General features: G+C 33.4%; 1 protein-coding gene across 1 annotated transcript; it reads right to left on the reverse strand.

The window, feature by feature from the left end:
• Window positions 1–971: 971 nt before the first annotated feature.
• On the reverse strand, window positions 972–11124 carry LOC142341303 (FMRFamide receptor-like). The gene is made up of 4 exons (XM_075392226.1): window positions 11089–11124; window positions 7709–7960; window positions 2789–3253; window positions 972–1343 (listed from the first exon to the last, which is right to left on the reverse strand). Exons 1-4 carry the CDS (start codon window positions 11101–11103, stop codon window positions 972–974), a joined length of 1104 nt encoding a protein of 367 aa, XP_075248341.1. The 5' UTR covers window positions 11104–11124.
• Window positions 11125–11709: the final 585 nt, after the last annotated feature.

Below are 11709 nucleotides of genomic sequence, written 5' to 3' on the forward strand. Positions count from 1 at the left end.
CACACACATGCTCTCTATCGTTCACACAAGGACAAATATAACCGGAACGAGTTTCAAGTCTTGATCAGTACTTCTCAAGTGAAATAGAAGTCTTGAATTGACAAATCAGCAATGATCACGTCTTATTTAAAGTCTTGGGACTTGTGGACACATATCAAGACCTGCTCAAGACTTGTCAAGTCTAAGTAAATTCTTGACCCAGACTTGTGCATTCTTGATTATCGCGCATTTGATAAGCAAATTAGAGCTTTGAGAAGAAATTATTTGTAATTAATGCATTTCAAAATTTGGTAAAATTGAGTAAAAAAATACGAGAAATTTGTCAATTTGACCTTGGATGTGATCAAATTTTTTAAAATTTTCTATCAAGTGAACTTTGTGAAAATTCTCGCGTTTTACTGTGCTTTTTCCTTATGGTTTTATAGGCAAGCAAGCCACTGTAAAGGGCGTTCTTTTTCTTCCGTTACGACACGAAAGCAATGCAACAATAAAAACTATGCTCAATACATGACCCAAGACTTGTCAAATCTTGACCAAGACTTGCACAAGACTTCGTGGCCAAGACTTGCGCAAGACTTGTCAAGTCTTGGCAAAGACCTGATTCAAGACTTGCCAAGACTTCAGACTTGATTTAAGACGTGCAAAGTCAAAAAATGACATGATCAGAGCTATGATGCAGCACTGATCACCGACTTGCAATTTCGCTGGAACAATATCATTAAGACTTGAAGTTCAGTGCAGGTAGCCCTGCCCATTGGGTGGTTACTGTTATGGCGGGAAGGACCCGGGAAAGTTAGTCGAGAAAGAGAGTATAAGAGTTTTTTTGGAACAGCTGTTTGTTAAAATCTCAATGAACGACTTGGTCTTCCAAAGGTCTTACAAGGGGCTTTATCAGGGAAAATCGGAAAATTTTAGCATATAGAAAAAGTGCTTCCACCCCAAGACCCCATGCATTTTATGGTGTCAACCTTCTATTTCGATTCAGTTTGTCGATTTGCAGTGGCATTTTTGTTTCCAGTGCTTGTAATCTGACTGTTGACGTCACCACTCTTACTGAACAAATTCACAAAATCCGCTCTGAATTTTTTGCCGAATATGAGATAGATGAAAAAGTTGGCCGAGTTCATGAGTGCCAAGCTACACGACAGAAATCGATCACGCACTCTCACCATCGCTTCGTCACGCAGTGTTTTCACATCCACACTGAAGTTGATCCGGACGATGACTGAGTTGAAGAGAGCCAGACATCCGAATAAGAAACAGACTACCAACATTTGACGAGTGATTTCTGCGTCTCGGCGGCTTTGCTGAGGCGGGCGTGTTTTACTCGATTGCTCTTGGGTCTGGTACCGGCAATTGCTTGCAATGTAAATATCACGGAAATTGTTTTGAAGTATCATCAGAAACAGAAAAATGAATTTGCTTCACTCAAACTTAGTTACGAGTCTGAAGCTAAACTTTGTCGAAAGTTTTCGAATCCAAAAGAAGAGAGTTTTTGGATATTTGAAACTGGAGAGAGATACCAAATCCATATATTAGGTAATTTTTATAGCTTGCTTTGATTTTTAATTGCCTTGTGTTAGCCAAATGTTTTCAGAATCACGGAAAAATCCGCTGTAGCACACCGCATTGGCAATTAAAAATGATGTGAAGGAAAAAACGCACATTTACAAGCTTTTTCTCCGAATTGTGATGACAAAACCTGAGCCCATGATTTGAGGACGAGAATTTTGTCTAAAACGAACAGGGCCACAAATAAAGACATAGGAAATCTTAAAAATACTTGGTATATAGGCCTTAACAAATCACAATCAGGAGGAATCATTATTATAGCTGCGAGGCTGTACAATGAACGTAACTATATTGCGTTACTCCCATACTTTCTGCTCAAATATGAAATTTGGTGAAATCAGAGGAGACTGTAAAAGACAACGAAGCACGTGAAAAGAACTGATCGGGCAAATTTAACGGTAAAATTTCGAAAATAAATTCAAAGAAAGTTCGATTCTTTTCCATGGATTGTTATGAGAGAGGGAGAAATGTGTAGAACTTTTGTTTTTTTACTCTTATTAGACATCAATTAGAATTTGGTGAGGACCATCTTTTTTGAGTACCAATGGTTTTTAATTTATGAATATTTTTTTAAAAATCAATTTGCTGCTTCAGAGGTTCTACAGCAGTTTTTCAATCTTCTTCAAATTTTGGTCTTGGCAGCTTTTGATTTTGTTTGGAATAATTTTTGCTCAAGAAAGCGGATTGAATCAAGTTAAAGTTGTGAACATTTTTCATATTCCTCTGAAATTGTCTGCATAATTCTTCAGCCCTATTCAGAATAAATTGTGATGCAAATTTGAAACAAGACAATTAACTTAGAAACAAGAAAATACCACTTTGTGATACCACTCTAATTATACCTTGTACAGCCAATACAAGAGAGAAGGCAAACAACAGCAGTGTAAAACAAACCTGAAAATGATGTTTCAAAAAATGAGTTTAAAATTTGCACAAACAAAACTATTCTGTAAGTGGCAGTAGAATTATGCAGAGAATTTCAGAGGACTTTGATTTTGGTTTAATCTGATTTCTGAGCAAATTTTGTCCAAAAAAAATCAAAATTCTCAAAAAATCTTGAGCATAAAATCATCATATGAGATTTTCAAATCGATTTTATATAGTTTCAAGTTAAATCAATGAAATCAGCGTATTAAGAGTTTAAGTATTGTACCATAAATTTGGAAATAAATCAATTAACTATTTCGTGAGTTTGGAAATTGAAAAAAAATAACACCGGAAAAGCAATTCCCTGTTGATTATCCCTGCTGACACGATTCTTGGCGTTCTGTCTCAGCTTCAAAACCGTAATCCCTGTGACCAGAAAAGATCCAATGATTGGCACTACACCTCCAAACGTAAATGTTATGTACGGTCGAACATCATAAAGAAAAAACGGCGTCACAATCTCGAAGTTGATAGGTTTGCAAACCCCAGTTTCAGGGTCCAATCGATAGACAAACGGTGCATAGAAAGCATACGCTACCATCGCCAAGTAGACTAGCAATGTAGCCACAATGCAAACATTTGGTTTCCCGTATTCCCGGTATTTGAATGGGAAAACAACGGCTAAGCATTTGTCCAGACCGAACAGAACAGTTAGATAGTAGCTGGCCACAGTTGATGCAAAGTTGAAAAATTTTCCGGCTGCGCAGATTATGTTGTGGACGTCTGTGAGCACAAAGCCCAACAACGGCAGGAGCTAAATAAGATTAAATAGGAAGGATCAGTTGTGTATGTACCCAGCAGGTCAATTATTTCCCCAAATAGACTAGAAAAAAAGTGACGGGTATTTTGCTTCTCTGAATTCTCAAGTGAAAGCCTTTCGAGCTCAACTGGTCGCCTGTTCTCCCATTTTTCGCCAAACATACTTATAATTAATTAAGGAGTTATGTAAGGAAAACAAGCTCAACTTCTTGCTTCGAGATCAATGAAAATGTCAACGAATCAATTTTGTGTCTTTCAAATTTTTTTACGACAGGAAGAGGAACAATGGTGATCTATTTTTGTAGTCGGTGAGTTCTTTTTAGAGGACATGTTTCAGAGGCAAATTATTGCTACATCTTCAAATTTTAAGTTTTTCGCAATTGACTTTTTGTTCACTAAATAATCTGGAGATGTTCTACAGGTATTGCGACCAAGAAGTGACAGTTGAAATTTATTCATGGCGGTATATACAGAATTGAATGATACTCAATTGTAATTTTTTCAGTTTTTTGTGATTTCCTTTTTCTGTTGTTCAGTTTGTATGTGAAAGCATTCAGGTGGGTTAACAATTGAGCAGATTGTTTTCTCAATGTTTTTTTTTTCAAATTATTATTTGACAGACACCGCGAAAACATTTCATAGAAATGCTTGTTTAAAAGTTTTGTTGGTTTTTCTTCATTTCCTTTCCCCTATTTTCTCAATGTGCGTCTTTGGTCTGTTGTCTTTCTGTCAGTTTTTAGTCAAATTTTTAGTGAAAACTATTTGGTTAGAACAATCTTTTGCAAAAGCTGTTTTGGAGTCGCAACATGTGATGAAACTTTATCAGATATTTTACCAGTTTTTGTTATAAGATTTAGCTTTTTTTCATGATGTCTTTACTCGTCTGTTTTTAAATTGAATAATGTCACTATGTACGAGACTGATTTTGTTTAGCTGTTGGCTCGCACAAAAGTGGATATCGGCTTCCAAATTGTTCCTTTGTCTTCTATCTCTTTTTTTTTATAATTTGAACATCAGCACTTTTTAAAGACTTGTATTATCAGCGGATTGTCAGTAGAATAAAAGGGTACAAATGTGCAAAGTGAAACTACTTCAGAGCTAAGACATTTTGGGTCTTTCCCATTATAGCCCCCCAGCTTAGTGGGCATGTAACCTATAGCCCCCCGGATGAAAATTCATAACCACCTCTTTAACACAATATCGGAATCGATGTAGGCGAGCCACTGAAATTAATAACCACTTCTTTAACACAAAATCAGAAATCATTGTAGGCGAGCCGCCGGATGATGACATGGGCTTGCCCATTATAATTGATTTTAGTTGACTTCTCATAACCGCATTTCAGCTGCTACAGAGATAATACGAAATGGCTCCTATGAACTTAATGAAAAAACTTGGACCCGTTCCATGAAATAATGACGGCGATTGGAAAATTCCAGCATTTGATATTGGAACAAAAGAAAAACTTTGAACCAACAATTTAAGCATAAATGATGAATTTAATTGTATGCTATAACTTGATTTTTTTTTGGGGGGGGCTATAATTTTCTGGGGGGCTATAATGGGAAAGACCCGACAATTTTTATGATTTTTTTAATATTTAGGGCAGCCAAATTTTTACAGTTTTGACGTAAAATAATTGAACCGATGAGTTTATTGAAAAACAACAATTATTCATTAACAGTCTGCTCTGACTCCACTAATTTTGTGTTCCCTTGAAACCCAAGTTGCTTTTAAAAAATCCACCACTTAATGTCATCTAAAATCTAAGTAATGTTTAGAATAATTGCTAACAAAAAAAATGTAAAAACGTAAACAATTTTACAGTTTTGACGTAAAATAATTGAACCGATGATTTTATTGAAAAACAACAATTATTCATTAACAGTCTGCTCTGACTCCACTAATTTTGTGTTCCCTTGAAACCCAAGTTGCTTTTAAAAAATCCACCACTTAATGTCATCTAAAATCTAAGTAATGTTTAGAATAATTGCTAACAAAAAAAATGTAAAAACGTAAACAATTTTACAGTTTTGACGTAAAATAATTGAACCGATGAGTTTATTGAAAAACAACAATTATTCATTAACAGTCTGCTCTGACTCCACTAATTTTGTGTTCCCTTGAAACCCAAGTTGCTTTTAAAAAATCCACCACTTAATGTCATCTAAAATCTAAGTAATGTTTAGAATAATTGCTAACAAAAAAATGTAAAAACGTAAACAATTTTCAATTTCTTCTCAACAATTCGTTCTCAAAAATTCATTTAGAAACATTCAAGGCCCTCTTATTTTTTTATCACGGATTTTATAATTCAGCTGTTTGGTTCATTTGTTGAGTAAAGTGATCCAACTTTTCATTGCAAATAGCAAAAAAAAAAAGGAAAAGACTAGCGTGCAGTAACTTATTTGTTCATATAATTTTTTGAGCAATATATTGAGCAAATTCTCTACAGCTTTTTGAATATATTAATCCAAAAATGGAATCCCAAATTGATCCAATAGGAAATACGGTTGAAAAACGGAATTATTTAGTCAGATGAATAAAAATTACTGCGAAGTTTTCGTTGTGCAGATTCGTGTAACCTGCTGTAAACTGGAAACTATGACAATTTGATTTTTAAGTTGGTTTTCAGGTAACCAAAACATTGAAACAATCTTTTACAAAAAACTCACCTCAAAGATTTTTATAGTCACTTTTACACAAAAATATAACTAGTCAAAACTGCTTTTAGTGAAACAGAGCTTGGTATACACAGTTCGAATTTCTCAGTTCAACCTGCAACGTTTATTTGATTTTGCAACTTTTGATTCAACCAAACCTGATTTTATCCAAACAAAAGTGATTTATGCAAAGGGCTAATCCATAACAACTTCTTATTTCCAATCATGAAAAGATGAAGTCTGTAAAATTAATACACATCAACTGTTAAGTTAAAGTATTAAAAATTTTTTAATCAAAACTCTCATGAAGATTGAGTAGAATAACGAAAATTCTCCCGCAATCTCGTCTGGAGGTTTTGTTTTGCTCAGAAGTTCCACGGTAATTTTATTTAAATTTAGTTTCAACTACCTCTTGTTTTGCATGATTTGGTTTTATTTTTGCACCAACCCCGGCAAGAATAAATTTCTGCAGCTGAACCCGGTTTTGAGATGCAAAACTTTTGTTTTTGAAAACAATTCAAACTATATCAAGTCAACTGATAAATAATAATTGGGTTTACTAAAAAACCGCCTGCGGGTTTCAATATTCCATGCAGATTGCTAATGAAATTGTTCAATGAAAAAAAATTGACTTAGTTAATGTTGGCTTTCTTTTTTTTTAAAAAAAAATGTTATTGATTGAATAGAAATTACTGATTGAATAGAGATGGCGATTTTTTGACTGCCCACTGAAAGCAAATACTTCTTCATTTCTTTTGTTAAAAACTGTGATCGTGCGAAGTGCATTTGCTTTTCACTCATTTTAAAATTCAATACTTCTTGTTAAGTTATCTTTCTTTTCAAAAATCAGTAATTGTCTAAGAAAACCGGCAATGCTGTGATTAAGTGTTAAAAATTCCTGATTTATTTTGAAGGACAATACATTCTCGTTAGTACGACAAACATTCTCAAAATTTATTTAAATAATAAACTTGATTACAACACAAAGCGATTACAATCAATTGCACAGTTTTTTCGTAGTGGAAGTTTTCAAAAATAGTTTTCTAGACCAAAACAATCTCCATTCGTATTGAATTCAATAAAAGGGTACCTGGGATCAGTTTTCTTTGAAACAAATGAGTATCCTTTTTCGGCTGCTCTAGGAAAAAAAACATAAAATAAAAATCGAAAAGTTCAAACTGAACCTACAATTTTGTTTTCTAATACAGAATGATACATCAAATTGTTATTGGAACTGAACAGTTTCCAGCTATCTCGGCCTAACTTTTTCATGCGATGTCGTATAAAAAGAATGCAAAAAACTTTAAACAACTTGATAGTACTTTGGTAAATTCGCAATAAAATTTACAAATTTGGTGACAAATATTTAAACAAAATTAAAAAGGGTCTTTCAATGGTAAATAAGTCAATTCGTAAAACTGATAACCAAACATTTATATTTTTTGTAGCAAATTGCCTCAACTGCCAAGTAAGGGTTTGTTCAACTTGACAATGATCTGTGGCCTGTCGATTTTCAATATTAGCTCCTGTGTCGAACTGTCACTGCTAAAAATTGCTAACGAAATACAGAATTATGGCAAGTTTAGTAACGTTTTGTACGAATTACGTAATGAAAGAAAATAACCATTTTTAACCGCTATTCTTAGAAAAAATAACTGAATTCGTCAAAAAACTAATTCAAATGAGCGCTGAAAATGCAAAATTTTAGTAGCGCATGATATGATTTTTTATGCGTTATTTTGCGTCGATAGCTCAAGGTTTTTGAAAGCTTGATATAATTTCTTTACCTCATCAATTATTCCATCCCAGAACAAACTCAAGAAGTCAGTGAGAGCCAAACTGTACATGAATGCGGCCCCAGATGACATGAGCTTCCATCTTGATATTATCAAGAGGACGAATATGTTACCAATACAGCCAATCACAGACAACACTGTGTTCCAAATGTCCATTCCCATAACGAATAGGGCAATACTCGGGTAAACCTCTTCCCATGTAATGTCATTCACGCCGGAGTCCTCATTGTAATCGTTGCTGGACTGAAACATGAACCCTGTGATCAACCTTTGTTGGCTAATTTTTCCGACCCCACTTAGTAGGGGGAGGAACTATGCTCAATTATTTTTTTCAGTCAATTTTGGGCGGCGTCAATGTACACTATCGTACCAAAAAGCTACGTACACCTGAAGATTTTTTTAAAAAGCGTTACATACATCAAATAATACAAAATTTTGAATTTGTTCTCTAATAACGCGTCATTACACCTTTAGATTTTGTAACGTCTAGCAGACGGTTTGTATAGTTTTCATACAGGTTTCTAATGGAATCTGGGTCAATTTCGTTCTAAGTTTCTGACACTTATTCTTCTATTTTCCCAAAAAAACTGTCTGTTTTCGTAATCGGTGCTTCAAAACCGCCCATAATTTATCAATTGGATTTAGATCTGGACTATATGCCGCTCATTCCAGCACCTTCCACTCCTTCTCTTGCAAAAAAATGCCGATAATCTTTGATTAATGCAAACGAGCATTATCTTGTTGAAAAATAATATCCTGAAAATTATTTTTTCTTCGTATTTTTCAACATTTCTAAATAACCGGCGGTATTTAGCTTGTTTGGATACTGAACAAGCGTTTTTCGTCCGTTTGATTGTATTGCACCCCAAAACACAAGCGATCGTTTGTCCGAACTCACATTTTTTGTGGTTTTTTTTAAAAATCTCGTTCCATTTCTTCAAAAAACTCCGTCACTGGATATGCGCATCCTTGTTTCATCAGTACAAAGAACATTTTGCCAGTAAGAGAAAGGCTGTTAGAACCTATTGATCCACAATTTTCGAACGAAAACATTAGCTTTTTTCCATCAAACTGACTTTTCTTGCAGCGTTTCTTGGAAAAAACTCCGTATTCTTTGAGAACTCGTCTAACCGTAGCTCTGCAAATTGTTCCGTAGCAAAATAGCATTATGAGTAACTCCGATACACTCCAGAGAGTTTTGGGATCTTTTAAACTTCGTTAATAAACCTTTTTCGATTCTTTGACAATTTTGGTGGTCTTCCGCTCAATTTTTTTGGCCTCGAAAATGTTATTTTTCAGATAACGTTTGTATGCATGATGTGCACTAGATCTTGACTTCAAGTTGAGTAGTGGAACTCCGAGCTCTAAAACAGAAATTATGCTGTAACATGGCGTCGAGAGGAACTTATATTTTAATCGCGCCGTAGCAATAAATGTAGTGAAAACACGAGTCGTATTAAAGCATTACTTTTTCAAAATGTTTTTGAGTTGATGAGAAATATTGATGCTCAGACTTTAGAGCTAGAGATTTTTTCTTTCCTAGCAGTAATTTCTATTCTGCTTTTGCTACTTTTGTCTCGTTATTTGCATGCCTTTCTACAAAATTTGACAACTGTGTGCGAATGGTATATATATATATATATATATATATATATATATATTTATATATATATATATATATATATATATATATATATATATAAGAGCTGAGAAAAGAAGAGTGAAATTTCTCTTAAAACGTCTAAATTTCACATTTTTATTCACGCCTTAGCACAATTCATGCTTTTGAAGCACGAATCAAGCTTTAATAACAGAAATTATGCTGTGCGTAGCTTTTTGGTATCATAGTGTTGTTTTTATCTTAAATAATTGTAAGTTGTATCATTCACGTGTAGAACAATTAGTTGTGTCATAACGAGGCGTCATCGAAATTTTGAACTCTTAAAGCACATTGCTTAATTTTCATTTTTGTTGTTTTTTGTTGTCTTTTCAAATTTTGTTTTATTCTATTGAAGATTAAAAAAAAGCCCAATGACCATAATGTTTCAAATCGATTTAATGCAATTTTATTAACTTTAGGCGTCATTTTCAATCTTTTTAGAATTACTTTTTTTAACGTGGTGTCAAGAGGAACTTAGATTTTAATCGCGCCGTAGCATTAAAGGGAGCAGAAGCTCAAGTGGTTTTAAAGGGGTGTTTTTTTTCAAACTGTTTTTGAGTTGATGAGAGATTTTGTTGCTCAGATTTTAGTGGTAGAGATTTTTTTCTATCCTAGCAGTAATTTCTCTTCTGTTTTGTGATTTTTGTCTCGTTATTTGTGAGCCCATTCTACAAATTTTGACAACTGTTTCTGAAGTATATATATATATATATATGTATATATATATATATATATATATATATATATATATATGTATATATGTATTTATATATATATATATATATATATATATATATATATATATATATAATTTAGAAAGAAAGAACGAAAGAAAGAGAGAGAGAGAGAGAAAAAAAAAGAAAGAAAGAAAGAAAGATAGAAAGAAAGAAGGAAAGAAAGAAGAAATAAAGAAAGAAGGAAAGAACGAAAGAAAGAAAGAAAGAAAGAAAGAAAGAAAGAAAGAAAGAAAAAAAGAAAGAACGAACGAAAGGAAGGAAGAAAAGAAACATTTAACCTTAGAAACAACAAAGAAACAAATAACCGTAAAAACAACAAAACAAGAGAACTAAATTAATGCGTGTATTCATAGTAAACTACCAGTTATAATTTTTCTAATTAGTAAAGGATCGTTTTTCAAATAAATCGATACCCCGTGTTAAATTATCGAACTTTAAAATTGTGTGATCTAGCTAAGCAGAATATGTAGAAAATCCATAACTGGTATCAGAAACTTTGCCAGAAGTCTCGAAGAATTTTATTATACATAGTTCCTCACATAGATGGATTTGTCAAATGAGAACTTTCTTTGAGTGATGAGTTTACTGAAAACTCATTTTTGATGGCCATGAAAGTTTGGTTTAAGCCCCTAAATTCACGCGTAATTTTACAATTAATAACTTGCTATATACGAGTTCGGACAGCACTGGGGGTTGTGTTTCCACAATTTTTTGCTGCTGAAATAAAATTTTTTTGCTTTAAAATTTGGTGTAAGTATTTTGACTTGAACCCGCTATTACTTTACGCTATCACTTTAATTAAACTGAAATGAACATGAAGCTTTAAAAAATACAGGAGATGCTTTCAATCCTTTATTATCGGAAATTTTTTGAACTCCTACGTGCTCTCATGCAAATTTTTTGCTCTTTTTTTATAATAGAACAATCACCCGTTTCACAGAAGTAATAACAAAGTGGAAAAAAGAAACTCTTACCGTTGTATTTACCATATTTGTTCAGCTGACTGTTTGTTCAAACTAAAATTAAAAGAATATGAGCCTTTCCGGTTAATTGGTCGCTGAAAATCTCTGAACAATTACGAGAATCTGTTTACATTAATTGAGTCGCTCTAAATAATTTGAAGAAAATTTTAATGGCTGCACGCATTTTGAGCTGTTGAAACTGCAATGAAAATGCCCAAAATGGACAATTAATTTACAAAAGGCTCTTTTTGGTTTCAAGTGTCGCCATCTTAATCTGTTACAATATCTTGTAAATTTGATGAGGCCAAAAGATGTTCCCAGATTTTGGTTCGAGTGTTTCCACCCTTGGCTTATTATTTGTGAGGGCTTCGTTTTGTTGGATTAATTGGATTAATGATTGTTAACAACTCGACAAACAACAATAAAATTACGAATCAAAAGCACATCACCACCTATTTGTTATATGAGGAAAATGTTCTCTGAACAATATTGAAAACCACCCAAAAGTCTTTTTCAAGAAAGCTCGTGACGTATATTTTTGTCAAATGATTGAAAGAATTATCAAAACAACTCCAAGTATTTTACTGCAATCAATTTAATTCCTTTATATTGTTGGCTCTGATGACTATAGAC

Source organism: Convolutriloba macropyga, chromosome 6 (assembly GCF_964194025.1).
Source record: "Convolutriloba macropyga chromosome 6, txConMacr16.3, whole genome shotgun sequence".
In the NCBI taxonomy this organism is placed as follows: domain Eukaryota; kingdom Metazoa; phylum Xenacoelomorpha; order Acoela; family Convolutidae; genus Convolutriloba; species Convolutriloba macropyga.

Excerpts from the sequence above, each read along its gene's own strand:
- LOC142341303 (XM_075392226.1), bottom strand. Across the intron at positions 3,254-7,708 it reads GGGATGGAATAATTGATGAG|CTCCTGCCGTTGTTGGGCTT; the intron begins GTAAAGAAATTA and ends AATCTTATTTAG. Across the intron at positions 1,344-2,788 it reads AACAGGGAATTGCTTTTCCG|ACCCAAGAGCAATCGAGTAA; the intron begins GTGTTATTTTTT and ends TGCCGGTACCAG.